This window comes from Neovison vison, chromosome 11 (genome assembly GCF_020171115.1).
Source record: "Neovison vison isolate M4711 chromosome 11, ASM_NN_V1, whole genome shotgun sequence".
Lineage (NCBI taxonomy): Eukaryota > Metazoa > Chordata > Mammalia > Carnivora > Mustelidae > Neogale > Neogale vison.
In genome coordinates, this window is record NC_058101.1 from 23,256,209 (window position 1) to 23,273,172 (window position 16,964).

A 16,964-nucleotide genomic window follows, 5' to 3' on the forward strand; every position below is an offset into this window, starting at 1 on the left:
TAAATAAATAAAATCTTTAAAAAAAAAAAAAAAAAAAAGCAGCTTAGCTGGAAGTCCTGGTTCAGGATTTCCCATGTGGCTGCGGTCATCTGAAGGCTTGACTTGGGCTGGAAAATCTGCTTCCGGCACAGCTGACTCATGCTGCTGCCAGCAGAAGGCTTCAGTTCGAGCTGATGCTTGACAAGAACTTTCCAGTTTCTTGTCACACGGGCCCCTCTAGGCCACCGGAGCACCCTCGCAGCCTGGCAGCTCACTTCCGTCAGAGTGAGTGCTCCCAGAGGTGGGGGCAGGACGGAGGGAAGGGAAGGGGAGGACTTTATGACTTAGTCTCCCAAGTTGCATACCCTCACTTTTTTTCTGTTCATTAGAAGCACATCGTTAGGGTGCCTGGGTGGCTCAGTGGGTTAAGCCGCTGCCTTTGGCTCAGGTCATGATCTCAGGGTCCTGGGATCGAGTCCCGCATCGGGCTCTCTGCTCAGCAGGGAGCCTGCTTCCTCCTCTCTCTGTCTGCCTCTCTGCCTACTTGTGATCTCTGTCAAATAAATAAATAAAATCTTTAAAAAAAAAAAGAAGCACATCGTTAAGCCTGGCCTGTACTCAAGGGGAGGGGAATTTAGGCTTCAGATCTTGAAGGAAGAGTATCAGAGAATTTGTGGAGAGATTTTAAAACCACTACGATCAGCATAGAGCTTTTTTTTTTTTACGTTTCTTATTTTAATTCCAGTGTGGTTAACAGAGTGTTACGTTAGTTTCAGGTGTAATATGGAGTGACTCAACAATTCTGTGCATTGTCAGTGCTTGTCATGACAAGTATCCTCTTTAATCCCCACCGCCTCTTTCACCTCCCCCCACTCGCCGCCCCCCATAACCATCAGTTTGTACTCTAGGGTTAAGTGTCTGTTTCTTTTTTTTTTTTTTTTCTTTTAAGATTTTATTTATTTATTTTTCAGAGAGAGAGAGAGAGAGAGAGCGTGAGCACAGGCAGAGTCAGAGGAAGAAGCAGGCTCCCTGTGGAGCAAGGAGCCCGATGTGGGACTCGATCCCAGGACCCTCAGATCATGACCTGAGCCGAAGGCAGAGGCTTTAACCCCCTGAGCCGCCCAGGCGTCCCAAGTGTCTGTTTCTTGGTTTATCTCCCTACTCCCCTTGCTCGTGTTTCTTAAATTCCACATACAACATAGAGCTTTTGAGAAGATGAAGTGAGATAATTGCTTATGAATCCTTCAGTGCATTAGGTAGAGACCCGTTAAGTGTGGGCTACCAGCTGCGGTTCAGTTTCATTAAGGTTATAGGTGGCTTTTACTTGACTAAGAATACGGGGTCCCTAGGGGCGCCTGGGTGGCTCAGTGGATTAAGCCACTGCCTTTGGCTCAGGTCATGATCCCAGCGTCCTGAGATCGAGTCCCGAATCGGGCTCTCTGCTCTGTGGGGAGCCTGCTTCCTCCTCTCTCTCTCTGCCTGCCTCTCTGCCTACTTGTGATCTCTCTCTGTCAAATAAATAAATAAAATCTTAAAAAAAAAAAAAAAGAATACGGGGTCCCGGTGGAATGCCTCCCCTTCCGTCTGCCATTCTCTTTACTCCCCGCACTACATTAAGTTTTCCTGTACCTGCTTGTTGAGTCTTGTGGGAAGTGCTTCGGAGTATGTGTCCCTGCTCGTGGTGTCCTAGCTGGGATGTTTGATCCCTCCCTCTCGTCCACGTACATTTTGAAACCTCTGCTCCAGGGAGCTTGCGGCGGTACCTGTGCATGAGCACGTGTCGTTCCCGTCCTGAAAGCTCGCGGAGGTGACTGTTTGCAGCCCAAGGGTCAAGGCTTGTGGCACATGGTGGTCAGTTAGGACTTCAGACATTTTTTTTTTTTATTTTTAGAGTTTGTTTATTTGAGAGGGAGAGAGAGCACGAGCAGGGGGCGGGGCAGAGGGAGAAGCAGACTCTGTGCTGAGCAGGGAGCCCAGTGTAGGGCTTGATCCCAGGACCCTGAGCTGAAGTCAGACGCTTAACTGACTGAGCCACCCAGGTGCTCCAACATTTTTAAATTCAGAAAGAATTTACATGCAGTAAAACTTCCCCTCGTTATAGCTCTGTTTTGACAGCTGTGTAGTGTCATGTAAGCGCGCCCACAATCACAAGTCCATTACTTGGAAGATTCTCTGTCACTTTGTAGTCGTCGCTCCTCCTACTCAGCGCTGGGCAGCCACTGATCTGTTTTCTGTCCCTTTAGTTTTGCTTTTTTTTGGTTTTGCTTTGGAGTCTGGCTTCTTTTACTTACATGTGCTTGGGATTCGTCCATATTGTTGCATATATCAGCAGACTTGTTCTTTTTTTTTTTTGAGAGAGAGAGAGAGAGCCTGTGTGAGCGGGGTGGGGATGGGGTAAAGAGGCAGATGCAGGGCTCGGTCTCCCAGCCCTGAGATCATGACCGGGGCGGAAATCAAGAGGGGGAGCTTCACTGAGCCACCCGGCGCCCCAAGAGGTTTATTTTACTGCTGTGCGTATTCTGTCATGTGAATGTGCCGTAGTTTGTCCATTGACATGTGGGTTATTTCGAGTTTTTTTCCCCACAGTTTTTTTTTTTTTTTTTCACAGTTTTTGATAATTATGAGTAAGACTGCTATAAGCATTTGTGAACGGGATCTTGTGTGAATGTAAGTTTTTATTTCACTTGGGTCAATACCTAGGAGGTGAAGATTATACAGTAAGTGTAGCTTTTTTTTTTTAAAAGAAAAAGATAGATTACAAGTAGGCAGAGGCAGGCAGAGAGAGAGGGGGAAGCAGGCTCCCCACTGAGCAGAGAGCCTGATGCGGGGCTCGATCCCAGGACCCTGGGATCACGACCTGAGCCGAAGGCAGAGGATTTAACTCACTGAGCCACCCAGGAGTCCCCACAGTTTTAACTTTGTAAAAAATGGCCAAAATATTTTCCAAGTTGACTGCCACACTTCGCATTCCCACCATTGATATACGAGAGGTTCTTGTTCCCCATTGCTAACACCTGGTATGGTGAATTTTTGAAAATTTTTTTATTTTAGCCACTCAGATTGTTATGTTGTGGTCTTTCATTGTGGTTTTAATTTGCATTTCTTTAATGACTAATGATGTTGTGTTTCTTTTTATAAACTTAATTGCCATCTGTGTATCCTTTATGACCTGTCTCTTCAGATCTTTTGCCCAGTTTTTTTTTTGCTTATTTTCATACTGGGTTCTGAGAATATTATATATTCTGGATACAAGTCCCTTATCAGATTCATGTTTTTCATATTTTCTCCTAGTCTGTGGCTTGTTTTCCCTTTTTATTCGTTCACATTATGTCTTTTGAAGAGAAGTTCTTAATTTTAATGAAGTCCAGTTGATCATTTATTTTCTGTTATGGGTCATGCTTTTTGATGTCCTAGCCAAGAAATTTTTGCCTAACCCAAGGTCACAAAGATTTCCTTCTGGAAATGAACTGAACTGAAAGAAATGTTTCATTCCCAGCTGAGTCGTGGGGTACTGCACTGTGTAGGACGCTTCCCTTCGTGCAAACATCACTGAGCAGGCCACCGCCTTGCGACTAAGTAGTAGCTGCGTGCAAGAAGACAGCACCATCGCTACTGGGAACTGGGCCTCAAGTGAGCCCCAAGGGAGTAGGTGATGCGCATAGGCAGAGCCGAGTAGAAAATGGCGGGCCGGTGCCCAAAGGCAACTTCCCCGGAGTTAGATGCACTGCGGGGAACTTGAACCATCTTCTCCTTGTAGGTTTTGAGCACCCCCACGTCCCCCTGGGTTACTCTGGCTGCACCAGGTCGGGACTCCTGCCTTGTCTCCTCATTCTCGCAGCGGGTTGGGAGAAGCAGACTGCTGGCGTGACGCGCCCGGGCCTGCAGCTCAACTTATTGGCTTCAAGTCCCGGCTCTGCCACATGTCAGCTGAATGGTTTTCCCCTAGTAACGTGAGCTCTCGGCGCTTCCTTTTGTCATCTGTAAAATGCGGATATCATAGCACTTGCCTCATTGGGAGGATTCCATGGATTAGTAGATGTCAAGTCCTGAGAACACTTCACCAGGTCAGCACTCAGTAAATGCTGGCTGTTGTGAATGTTCGCATTTCTTGAATAACATGCGCCGGTACCTACCCAGGTTATCCTGATTATCACACTAACCCTGGAGCGGAGGTGTCCACCTGCCGCAGAAAATAACCGAGGCTCAGCAGTGCTGGGTAATTTGGCCAGGGATGGCCATGAAGAGATTTGATCCCGGGTCTGTCAAAGCCTCTTTGCTCTGCGGTGGAGAGTTTCTCGGTTGTGTTCTCCGCAGTGAAGCACTTCAGGGCACTTCAAACATAATAAGGTGTGTCTCCTAAGTCAATATTTTTTATAAGTGGTTACTGCTTTACATTGCTGAAATTTCAGTCTGAGCCGAACACAGACGGACACACGAAGAGCATCGAATATAAATCGTCAGGATCGAGGCTGGAGAATTATTTTCCAGGGACTTATTTAAATCTCATCTTTCCTATTTTGTCTCCCAACAGGCTGTTATAATGGGTTAGTTTATGTTCTGAAAAGTAATAGTGGAGAAACACACTGGACGTTTCCTACGGAGGATGCTGTCAAGAGCTCGGCCGCCGTGGATCCCACCACAGGGCTCCTCTACGTCGGCTCTCACGACCAGCGCGCATATGCTCTGGATATTTATGTGAGAATTCACCCCATCGGTTTCCTCTAAGCTTAGAAGAATGTGAAACTGTCAGGTGCTCTTGACTAAGGGAGCAGGTATTAACTCTTCCCTAAATTTAGCACTTTGTCCTGGGAAGAATGAGTTAATTAACAGTCTTAATACCTGAAGACCTTTTTAACTTCCTTACCAGATTTTCACAAATGAATTTGCTACTCAGAGTTTATAAATATAAAGAACTTAGAATTACTATCTTGACAATAAAAGGATCACAAAGGAAAATATCAGTAAGACCTGGTAAGTTGGGGAAACAATGTGAAGCAAGTGCTGTGGTTAAAAATCATTGATAAGAATAAACGGAAATAAAGAACAAAGGCAAATTATAAAGACCCATATAGAAAAATAAAGGCTTTAAACATAAAAGACTCCAAAGAAGAAATGCCTCGTAAGTATATTTAAGTGTTTCATACCTTTAATAATCAAAGGAATGAAAATTTTAAACTACATGATGAAGAAACAATATTAGATCGGAATGGTATGGTAAATGCTGGTGGGAGTTGGGGGAGGTCGTAACTAGTGAAGCCGCTGAGGAAAACAGTTTGGCCACAGGTAACTTTCATATCCTTTGATGCAGTAAGATTCTTCTATCCTGGCAAACCAGTCAGAAACATGGACATACGTGTACACCAAGATGTGTATTTCTAAGTTGATCATAATACCAGGAAATCAGTTCCAGACAACGTTCAGCGATAAGATAAATTATTTTATGTTCAGATGGGATGTTATGCATTAAAGTAGTGTCTAAATAGTTTTACCAAGTAAGTGAGCTAAATGACATACGAGGTAGGGGCGCCTGCGAGGCTGTCAGTTAAGCGCCTGCCTTCAGCTCAGGTCAAGGTCCCGGGATGGAGCAGCACACTGGGCTCCCTGCTCAGTGGGGAGCCTGCTCCTCCCTCCCGTCTGCTCCTCCTCCCTGCTTGTTCTCTCTCTTTTCACAAATAATTAAAATCTTTTTAAAACAAAGTAGATACTGATAAGAACAGATACTACACTTGATCTTAGCCAAAAGGCCGAGAAGCGATATATATTCAGTATATACTCAGAATGATCTCTATATTAAACTGTGCATGTCCCAAAAATATCAAAAAGGAAAAAATGCTAAACTATTAACATAGTTATCTCTGGGTGGTCCTTGTCTTTATGCTGACGGGAATCTATACAAGGAGCCTGTATTCCTGTTATACTAAGAATAAAAAGTTACTTAACTAAATAGACATAATATCATGAGGATTGGGGCATGTAGATTTGTTAACCACCAACACAAGCCAATTAATTTGCTTTCTTCTTTGCAGGAAAAGAAGTGTGTTTGGAAGTTACATTGTGGAGGAGCGGTCTTGTCTTCCCCTTGTTTGAGCCCGCTTCCCCGTCACTTATACGTGGCTACACTTGGAGGACTTTTACTGGCTGTGAATCCTGTAGGCATAAAATACGTATTGACGCTATTACCTATTTTTAAGTGTTTTATTTTTGCAATTCGAAGTAGTTTTTAATTAGATGTAGTCGGGTTCTTACTGAACCAGAACTCATTAAATATAACATGAAGTCTAGAAGGATGAGAAAATAGAAGTTCTATGTGTCTTTTATCTCTTTTTTAAATTGACAGAGTTTCCCGGTCATACTAGGACTTAGAATGGTTTGAGGATCGATCTTATGTACTAGTTGTTTCCTGGTTTTATTGTAAGTTGTTGTCACAGCTCTCATAAAGAACACAGTTTCATAGCTGTGTGTACGTGTACTAGCTTCATTTAGGTCGTCAGCAAGCCATTACAGCTTACTCCGATGTTTATAGCTTTGCCTCTGGGAGATTTATGAGTTTGTTTTGTAAAGGGTAATTGATTAGTAGATTAGTAGGACGACTTAAACGCTGTCCATCACTTTTTGCCCATGACAGGCCACTGGGAAGAGAGTTTGGAAACATTCCTGTGGAAAACCACTCTTTTCTTCTCCACGGTGTGGCCTGCAGTATGTTTGTATTGGCTGTGTGGATGGGAATTTACTCTGCTTTACTCACTTTGGAGAACAGGTGAAACATTTCTGGTTTTATTTTATGTATCTTTCTCCAAATCATCGTAGTAAAATTTTATAAACATCGTTCAACTCCCTCTGTTGAAACAAGTTTGATTTTAATTGTCAGGCCATGGGTTTCTTAATTTTTGAATGAGGGGATGGTAGATTGTCTTACTTTTTGAATGAGGGGATAGCAGATTGAAGATTCTACTCGAGCACGGTTCTGCTATTGTGCCATGCCCGCCTCTAATTTCAAAAACTTGACCAGCTTTTAGCCAGTTTTATTATAACTTCTGTTGAGGTTTTGAATATTTAAAGAAGCCCCTGCCTTTTCTGTGAAAACTGAAATAGGTTGCGTAACCCAGATTGCACCGACTGGACGTCCCGTCTTCAACATCATGACTGGCAGGGAGGCTGCTTCTGGGCGACATGAGCTCTTTTGTTGGGAGCATCATCTCCGCTTCTTTATCCACAGGTCACTGTCACTGAGGGCATAACTGGTGCTGGATGTGTGCTCTGGAGGCTTGGTGGTGGCCTCGAGCCCACGAGTTCCAGCCCGAGTTAGCCTGGTCACGGCCAGCGTGGATTCTGCTGCTTTTCCTTGTACTCTCAGCTCTCATAGCCTGGCAGTTCCTCTTGCTGTGTGACAGTTACTTTGTGATGAAATCTTTTATTATGTTCACTTAATATTTTAATTTACAAAGTCGTTTGAATATGCTATTATTCCTTTTTTTTTTGGATGACCCATAGGAAGATGAGAGTGATTTTGTCTAAGTGAGGGACAGAATTAGGATTACAAATCCGATTTCGCGAAGAGGCCCACTGTGTTCATTTCGTTCTTATTGTGCTGCTGTTACTGTGCATTTGCAAACACGACCTTAGACTTAGGCCGAAGAGGTTACTGCCTGTGTTCTCCTCGAGGATTTTGATGGATTCCTGGCTCACATTGAGGTCTTTCATCCATTTTGAGTTTATCTTCATGTATGGTTTAAGAGAATGGTCGAGTTTCATTCTTCTGTATATAGCTGTCCAATTTTCCCAGCACGATTTATTGAAGAGACTGTCTTTTTTCCACTGTGTATTTTTTCCTGCTTTGTTGAAGATTAGTCGACTATAGAGTTGAGGGTCCATATTTGGACTCTCTACTCTGTTCCACTGGTCTGTGTGTCTGTTTTTGTGTCAGGACCGTGCTGTCTTGGTGAGCACAGCTTTGTAGTAAAGCTTGAAATCAGGCAACGTGATGGCCCCAATTTTGTTTTCCTTTTTCAACATTTCCTTAGTGATTCGGGGTCTTTTACTTAATCTGTGTGTTTTTGGTTTTTTTTTTAATCAGTTTTGGTGAACCTGATTCTTAGTGCATTCCACATCCCTTGAAGCATTTTTACTCAGAGGGCTCGTACTGACATCGTTAAGAGGAACTGTGAAGTGCAGCTCCACTTGGCCCTGAAAACTTCCACGGCCGCAAGAAGCGCGGCGGCACGCTGTAGGCGGTTAACGTAGCATCCGTAAGCATGGTGCTTTGACAGCCACTACAGATGGAGAAATATTTTTATCTCCCTTGATTTTTTTCCCCTTAACTGTGTCTGATGAATTTCTCCTATCTACAAAAATAAAAGACTTTATTACTTTCTAAGAAAAAAAAAATAAAAAATAAAGCTTCACTCTATAGGAGAATTGAAATTAGATGAATGATTTTTGCCTTTATCGCCCTTCAGGTCTGGCAGTTCTCTACCAATGAACCAATCTTTTCATCCCCATGTACCTCCGCATCAGAGCAAGAAATATTTTTTGGTTCCCACGATTGCTTTATCTACTGTTGTAATATGAAAGGTCATCTCCAGTGGAAATTTGAAACAACTTCACGGGTGTATGCAACACCGTTTGCTTTCCATCGCCAAGAAGGCAGCAGTGAAATGTTGCTGGCAGCAGCATCTACTGATGGGAAGCTGTGGATCTTGGACTCTAAGAGTGGACAACTGCAAAGCGTATATGAACTTCCGGGGGAAGTTTTCTCTTCTCCTGTGGTCTGGGAATCCATGCTTATTATTGGATGTAGAAATAATTATGTTTATTGTCTGGATTTGTTGGGTGGCTATCAAATCTAATCAGACTCAGTTCTTATTGGATTATCTGAGCTGTCTGAAAATATTATAAAGTATTTGGATAGTCTTATTTTTTACTAAAGATTATTTTTACCTAAGAAACTTGCCTATTATACTTTATTGGAGAAGGATTATACTTTACTTCAGTAGGAGCAACAAGTGCTTCTAAAAGGAATTATAGGACAGAAACATCTATTTATTACTTTCTTTGAATTAGGCTACAGATATTCAACTTTGGGGTTTTTTTTCTTTTTTTTTTTTAATAGAAAACTTCTGTGAAAAACAAGATCAGAATATACCCAGTGGGTTAAAAACTTAGTCCGTGATGTGATGTTCCACTTAACCTATTTACAGTGAGATTCGTAACAAAGGTTTTCAAAGGTGAGGCTTTTTGTCAAATTAGGTTCCTTATTTATTAGTATTTTTAAATGAACAGAGTACCAGTATTATATCTATGTAACTGTGTCTTCCTATAGTAGAGTTTTAAGTTGATTTACCCTCTTTTTTCCAATTTTTGACACACAAACCTTAATATTTTTGTACCTCTGTTTATCAGTTTACTGATTTTGTGGCCGTAGGTCTTTTTTTGTTGTTCACTGGCTTGGCGAAAGGGCACACAACAAACAATAGGAAGGGAAATACCCTATATCCTTTGAATTATCCTGATTTCTCATGATTTGTATGGTTTGGGGCTGGAGCTGCTTCTCCAGTCCCATAGCACTTCGCTCACAGCCACATTTGCTGGCATGAAGGTGCCCCCCGTGAACCATCCCTCCTCCTACTGTGAGCTGTGCCCTCTCTGCATCCTCCTCCTCTTGTACCTGGGCTTAGTCCATGTTCTGCTTTAGCCAGTAGAATGCACCGTTATTGTCACTTTTGAGCCTCAGCTTTAAGAAGGCCTGGCAGCTTCTGCTTTCACAGAACTCCTGAGCTGCCACATAGAAAGTCTGGTGGCCAAATGGAGAGGCCGCGTGGGGAGGGAGAGGCCCTAACACCACGCTCTACAACCCGAGAAAGCCAGATCACAGGGACAGGTGATGTCCCACGCACCGGGCTCCGGCATTCCAGCCAGCCCCAGCTGTTCAGGCTATCCTGGTGCCAGACATTTAATTCCTCACCCACAGGATCCCGAGAAATAATAAAATGGCAGTTTTAAGCCACTAAGTTTTAGGGTAGTATGTTAGGGTAGTAAGTTTTGGGTGGTAGTAGCGAAGATCACTAGAACAAAACTTATGTGCTATTCTTTTTCACATCACTTAAATTACTCAAAAGATGGACAGATGTCTCATTTTTCTTTGGAATCTCATGATCTAGTTCAGGTAATAAATCAGCATTTTTTTTTTTTTTTTTGCTATGATACTGAGAATTTCGCCACTCGTGGTAAAAGTCACTGCTATTTAGGGCCTGTCGCCTCCCAGACACTTGCTCCCAAGCACTTAACGTAACAGAAATGTTTCCTATTGTTTAGCTTCCCTTCATCTCCACAGTCAACTGTGGTATCAGTTTCATTTGTCATTTGTTCTTCAGTAAAGGCCCAAATATCAAACATGCCAGAATCTCAGCTGCAAGCTACAGAAGTCAACTTGGGCTATTTTAAGCAGAAAATAACCTTCTTTTTTTTTTTTTTTTAAAGATTTTAATTTAATTTATTTGAGAGGAGAGAGATCACAAGTAGGCAGAGAGGCAGGCAGAGAGAGAGAGGAGGAAGCAGGCTCCCTGCTGAGCAGAGAGTCCGATGCGGGACTTGATTCCAGGACCCTGAGATCATGACCTGAGCCGAAGGCAGCGGCTTAACCCACTGAGCCACCTAGGCGCCCCACTTTTTTTTTTTTTAAGAGTTTATTTATTTGAGAGTGTGTGCACGAGAGGGAAAAGCAGACTCCCCACTGAGCAGAGAGCCCGATGCGGGGCTCAATCCCAGGACCCTGGGATCATGACCTGAGCCGAAGGCAGAGGTTTAAATGACTGAGCCACTCAGGCGCCCCTAGGCAGAAAAGAATTATTAAAAAGAATATTGGGTAGCTTAGAGAGTTGGGACAAGGACTAGAAGTCTATAGCCAGGAACAGTGAATTCCTGAAATCACCATGACTTTGGCCTGGGGAAGACACAAGCTGCTGTCCTTGAAGCTCAGATGCTCAACCCACTAACGCAGACGCCGCTCCCCATCGCAGCCGGCCTGCCGCCCACATGCATATTCCAGATACGAGGGCTGAAAGGGTGCTTTGCTAAGCCATGTGGATCCTGAGGCAAAAAGAAAAATCAGTAATACTGACCCCAGTCTTTATTTAATATAGCAATAAAAACCCGTCTTTATTGAAAATTTTGTTATTTGTTCACAATCGAATTTGTACTAATTTTTTTTTAAGATTTTATTTATTTATTTGAAAGACAGAGATCACAAGCAGTCAGAGAGGCAGGCAGAGAGAGAGAGTGGGGGGGAAGCAGGCTCCCTGCTGAGCAGAGAGCCCGACGCGGGACTCGATCCCAGGACCCTGAGATATGACCCGAGCTGAAGGCAGCGGCTTAACCTACTGAGCCACCCAGGCGCCCCTGTACTAATTTTTTAAGTACTCTCTAAGCCCAACATGGGGCTTGAACTCCCAAGACTGAGTCCCGTGCTCTACCAACTGAGCTAGCAAGTGCGCCAAGTACGAATTCTTATTTTAAAACAAATATTGTAATAGAATAGCGTTTATCTTTTAATAAGTTTTTTTTTTTTATGTATTTATTTGACAGAGAGAAATCACAAGTAGATGGAGAGGCAGGCAGAGAGAGAGGGAAGCAGGCTCCCTGCTGAGCAGAGAGCCCGATGTGGGACTCGATCCCAGGACCCTGAGATCATGACCCGAGCCGAAGGGAGCGGCTTAACCCACTGAGCCACCCAGGCGCCCGAATAGCGTTTATCTTAATCAGCTTTGTGGCCCCCAAGGTGGAAGCCTCCGTCACCTCCTTCAGCCATGCCCTGGTGTGTAGGCCTGTGAGTCAGCAGGTCTGGCCTGGGGCGGGAAGCTGCCTTTCCACGGCTTCCAGCTTCCGCCATGGCGGCAGTTCTGCAGCCCACCCACGGAGAAGGAGGCTGCGTGGTAGTATTTTCTCTGAGATCAGAGCATTCAATTCCAATTTAGGATTGAAATAAACATTTTATTTGCCCCTATTCATTACTTTTCTCTGGGTCACCTAATAAAAAATACAAGGTAGGGGCGCCTGGGTGGCGCAGTGGGTTAAGGCCTCTGCCTTCGGCTCAGGTCGCGGTCCCGGGGTCCTGGGGATCGAGTCCCGCGTTGGGCTTTCTGCTCAGCAGGGAGCCTGCTTCCTCCTCTCTCTGCCTGCCTCTCTGCCTGCTTGTAATCTCTCTGTCTGTCAAATAAATAAATAAAAATCTAAAAAGAAAAAAAAAAGGTAGCACATAAAATGCCTTGAAATGTTTCTTTCTCAACAAAAGTTATATAAACGTGAGCTTACTTGTAGATGGTCACTGAAATTAGCAAAAACTTTACCTTGAAAAGGAAATTCCATCAGTACTGAAGATCTTGTAGGTGTTTTTTATTGAAAGATCATTTCCTTCAATAATAGACATTTTACATTAAAACTTTATACAACCAAAAATCTCAAAATAATATTAAAATCACACTAAGATATTTTTCATTGTTGTCTCTAATTTTATTATTGGTAAAAATATTGCAAGACACGTGTAACTGATGTTTCTGCTTTAAAATAAGCAAACTAAATGTGACAAGAAGAGACAATGAATACATACTATAATTTGCTGATAACTGGCTAAAATGATAATTTAATAGTAATGTGTAAGAAACAATTGCACTTGAAAAATTAAAAAAGTAAACAAAAAACTCTATAGTTATTTATATATATATATGTTTATGAGCAGAGGTTAATCTGTTACCTTTGCCAAGAGAAGTACGTTTAAGTTAAAAAAAAAACATATTTAACATAGCAATCATTCATTTAAAAAAAAAAGTTTTTTCTTTTTACAGAATTTCCCCCATAGTTTGTTGATCAGAAAAGACTGCAACACAACTAAAGCAAAATAACACTTCATTGGTATTTAGTGCAAATTTGGAGCCATTTTACACGAAATATTAAACATGGACCCTTTAGAAGTTGCTGGAAGTAAGTGCTGTGACTATCCTGTCCTCAGTGTACCCTTTTACTTTTGAAGACTTGAAGAGAAACTTTGTAACTGAGGTATTTTCTCCTACTTTGTGTGTGCTCGGCGCCATGTGCGCCAGCAGCGGTGGCTCATGTAGGACCTTTCGCCAGTGACCCGACTGCTTCCCTGTCCTCCGCCCTCACTGCGGTGTCCCCCAGAGTGGCGGGATGAGAGGAAAAGTTCAGAAGATTCTCGCTGCCCTGCAGACCAGGGCTCTAGTGGAAAGACTCCCATTAGAAAGTGTGTTCTGTCCGTAGTGACACCACTGAGAACGAACAAATGCCACCACGTCTGATGTAGAGATGAACATCGGTGTGGAAAACATGCAGCGGGCTATTAACTGCTTCCCACATTAATAAAAGAAAATTAGTTACACTGATTCTTAACAGATGGAAGGTCCGGTCTATAGAACATTAAAGCCAACTTGCAAGGGTACAACTGTCTGCTTGACCACACCTGCCCGCTGCTAACCATGGGGCTGAGCCATCGTTTCCAGAAAGAAAATGCCTTCTATATGGGGAGTGACAGCAACGATACATTGCCAGTCAAATGAGCTCTGCGTAGAGGAAAATAATGATGGATGATGGTAAAATGTGTTTTTGCAAGAGAGGAGAAAGGAATGCAGTTCCCCATGCACTGGGCGAGAGAGGTGTACTTCTACTGTGGGGTACGGTTCCGGCCCAGGAGAATGTGCCACCCCCGTGCGCTGTAACGTCCTTGTTGGCAATGTGTGGCTTTGCTGGTGGGTCTGTGCCTCATGCTTTTGAACTGCCACGTCCCTTCTTTGGACCACGTGTGTGGATAGCAGCGGATAGCAGCAAGGCCACTTAAGACTCGGAGATGGTTTTTAAAGGTACCAAGGTGAATGCTCAAAATTATACATGCCGTTGAACAGCTGACTGAATATGAATCACTCAACTATGGTGAAGAAACTTCCACAGAAGTCCTCAGTACAAAGGCTCCAAGTCTTGGCTTCCTGTTAAATTCTCCCTGAAGACCTAAGGGATATTCAGAGACATTCAATGTCAGTAGCTTCTCCTATCTTATAGTAGAAGTCTGGCTTGGGGGATTGTTTTTTTATTTTTCCTCTCACTTATTTGGGTAAAATGAGCCTCCCCTTCAGAGTTTTAAAATCTGGATTACCCTGGAAGCAGTGTATCCCCCGATACTCCTTTGAGATGTGTCAGAATTCGTCTGATAGACCTTTCCGGCCCAGACTCCCAGGCTCTAACTCGGAAGGCAGGAGACGGAGCTGGACGCCTTAACCACCGCACTGGGGGAGATTCTCAGAGCTGGGAAGACAATCTGTCGCTTCCTTTCTTCATGATCCTAAATAAAAATGTTCCCTCGGAGCCACATGGGCCAAATGTTTAACACGTCTTTACGGAGAGCACTGGTATGACAGGACCTAGGGGACATCAGTGGAGCGGAAGGGTGACGAGATGCGCTGTGTTAGGTTCAGACGAGGGGGACGTCAGAAAAGCAGACACGGGCAGAGACGGCAGCCAGGCTGTCAGGATTCCCAGTTACTCAGTGCACTCGGGAGAACCGGCATCTTGTTTCTGTCTGTACGGCCCTTTCTCTCACCGTGATTGTAGAAAAGGAAAGAAACCACAAACATATGGTAGGGTAAATGTTCCAGATTAAATAAGGTGGAGAACCGAAAAATCATTTAAAAGATTGGCAAAAGTCCTGTTCTAAATGGTGTGTGCATGTGTATGTGTAGAAGGGGCCTACTAGGCTCTCGTGAAAAATTCTTAGTTTGGAGATTCTGCTTCACGTGGTCCCTCGGATGGAAGTTGCTCTTGAGAAGGAGGAGCCCCAGGCACCAGGACCTAGGATTGTGCAAATACACTCTTTACAAGGAATGCCACCGATTCAGTTTCTGCACATGATTTTAGAGCCTATAACACATGCTGCTTTTCCCTAGTGTGGTGTCTTCACCTCATATAAAAAATAAATAACAAGGGCAAGAGAGGAGCCAAGAGCTGGCAGGAGGAGTGCATGAACGTCGCCCTACTTAATGATCTGCGGACAGTCGCTCCAGGCCTTGGCTTTCCTTTTGGCCAAAGCCAGCCAGGCTGGTTCTGTTGACACAGGGGCAGCATCCGGGGTTGAGAACCTCTTTGTGACTTCTTTCACCAGCGGCGCGGGGGGCGCTGAATCCGAGATCTCCACTGGGTTGCGTTTTGAAGGGAAAGGATAAGCATAAGTCAGAGCCACGTTCTGAGGAGTTAGAAGTACAAGATTCAGAAAGGAAACCCCGTGAGACGCTGGGCATCTTGAGTGAGAAGGATTAGGGAAAGCAAGCGATGTGATCAGAACTACTGTTTACAGAACTATAGTGCAGCTGCATTTAATCTCAGAGTTTCTGGAAGCCTAATTTTTATGCACAGAAGCTATTCCTCCATGATAGAAAATAAAAGGTAAATGCTATGATTCTAGTTATCCAGCTGGGCAGTTCCATGAAGACAAACATCCAACCAGTAGCCTGAATTTATCTAACTGGTGAGGTCAAAAGCTACCTTCTCCCCCGAGCAGGCCTGGGCTGCCCCCGTTCCCACCCCGCACCCCGCACCCCGCCCACCCGAGGCCCCTACTGCCAGCTCTGACCACTTCCAGGCTTGTCTCCCAGTTCTTTCTTCACCTGACCTTAAAGGCTTCTTAAGGTGAGGGATCCAGGCTTATCTCGGAGTCCTGTTTAGTGCCCGTGGCAATGGCCTGCCCACGGAAAGAAGTCGGGAAATACTGATGCAAAAGACAAATATGTCAGAACAAACGTTCGCTTCGTTGAGCGGAGCCACTTTGAAATGCATTAAGTCTCTGGCGCTTCCACAGAGTCACACAGAGAAAGGTGTGATCCCCGACTTTGGAATTTTATTTTGAAAGAAGGATCCCTGTGACAACCCATATGGTTAGAACCCTCCGGTCTTGGGTGGAAGATCAAATGAAATTACGTCCGTGAAGTTTCTGAGAAATTACACAGTGCTCCAAAGTGCTCTTCTAATACAGTTGTTTTTTTCTCCTCACCAAAACAGTATATAGAGCTTCAAGGGCAGGACCTCTTTAGATCTCCAAACCTGAGCTAGCAGGAGACAGAGGCATAAAACAGCCCGGGTCTCTGGGTGGTTGCCCAGAAGGGAAAACAGGTGCTCTGCTAACCGCTAGGAGGAAGCTCGCTCCCACTCCTCTCCATCCTCCAAGTGATTAGTAACAAGGAAATCGTTTGAAATGTTACAGGATCGCTTTAACAGAATAAAGAATTTTTTAAAAAGAAATGTCTTTTTATGTGTCCTGAATATATTAACAGTAGTGTTTCATAAACAACTCAGCTGGAAAACCTTGCCCTCTAAAGTCATGCTGGCCAGAAACTTGCTTTTTGAGATCCCCTCAGTGAGTGGAGACCATCCAGCTTTTGCCTGGAAGCAGGACCCGAGCCCACTTTTCAGCCCAGGTTTGAAATCGGCCCCTTCATAGACAACTCTTGCTCTGTCCTGAACCTGTCAAAACCCCAATCGTACCTAAACTTCACCCTTTCCCCCAAATCCTGTTAGAACCTTGCCTCTTCCTTCCTTGAGACGATCTTAGGGTCTCCAGTCTCCCCGGCAGGAGCAGGTTAGTGCAGCTCACGCCGCGGGGACTAGAGGCCCTGGAGCGCGGCGAGGGCACTCGGGGGACCAGCGGATACCACACTGGGAACCGGAAACTGGCTGCAGCGGGAGGGTTTACCCCGTGAAAACTGTCAAATGCTACAAACCCGAGGCCTCCCCGCTGCCCCAAGGGGAGGGAACCGTCCACCAGCACAGGCCCGTGGTGGAGGCTCCGGTGGGATTTAGCAGCCGCTCCTCCGAGAGGCTGGGGGTGGGGGGGTGGAGGGTTGGGGGGCTGGAGAGTAGGGGGGGTTGGGGGGGGGTGGGGAGGCAGCCTGCGGCCTGCGGGGCCTCGGGGGCTGCACTGACACTCGCTCTCACGG

At 44.6% G+C, this 16,964-nt stretch overlaps 2 protein-coding genes and 1 pseudogene across 7 annotated transcripts in view; 1 reads left to right on the forward strand and 2 right to left on the reverse strand.

Annotated features, from left to right (window-relative positions):
- Window positions 1-8,924, forward strand: part of AASDH (aminoadipate-semialdehyde dehydrogenase) — a 37,407-nt gene extending 28,483 nt beyond the window's left edge. For 3 of the 5 annotated variants that reach the window (XM_044224983.1, XM_044224985.1, XM_044224988.1), the window contains 4 exons: window positions 4,511-4,674; window positions 6,006-6,128; window positions 6,605-6,736; window positions 8,436-8,924. In XM_044224983.1, the coding sequence (XP_044080918.1) occupies window positions 4,511-4,674; window positions 6,006-6,128; window positions 6,605-6,736; window positions 8,436-8,825 (809 nt within the window). In that variant the 3' untranslated portion in view covers window positions 8,826-8,924. Of the gene's footprint in view, window positions 1-4,510; window positions 4,752-6,005; window positions 6,129-6,604; window positions 6,737-8,435 lie in introns of those variants that run through there. The other 2 variants (XM_044224986.1, XM_044224987.1) reach the window with 2 other exon arrangements.
- On the reverse strand, window positions 5,629-5,735 carry LOC122890577 (annotated as a pseudogene).
- Window positions 8,925-12,351: 3,427 nt separating the features above from the next.
- Window positions 12,352-16,964, reverse strand: part of CRACD (capping protein inhibiting regulator of actin dynamics) — a 54,155-nt gene continuing 49,542 nt past the window's right edge. For both annotated transcript variants that reach the window (XM_044224981.1, XM_044224982.1), the window contains exon 9: window positions 12,352-15,168. In XM_044224981.1, coding sequence (XP_044080916.1) covers window positions 15,008-15,168 — 161 coding nt within the window. In that variant the 3' untranslated portion in view covers window positions 12,352-15,007. The remainder of the gene's footprint in view (window positions 15,169-16,964) is intronic.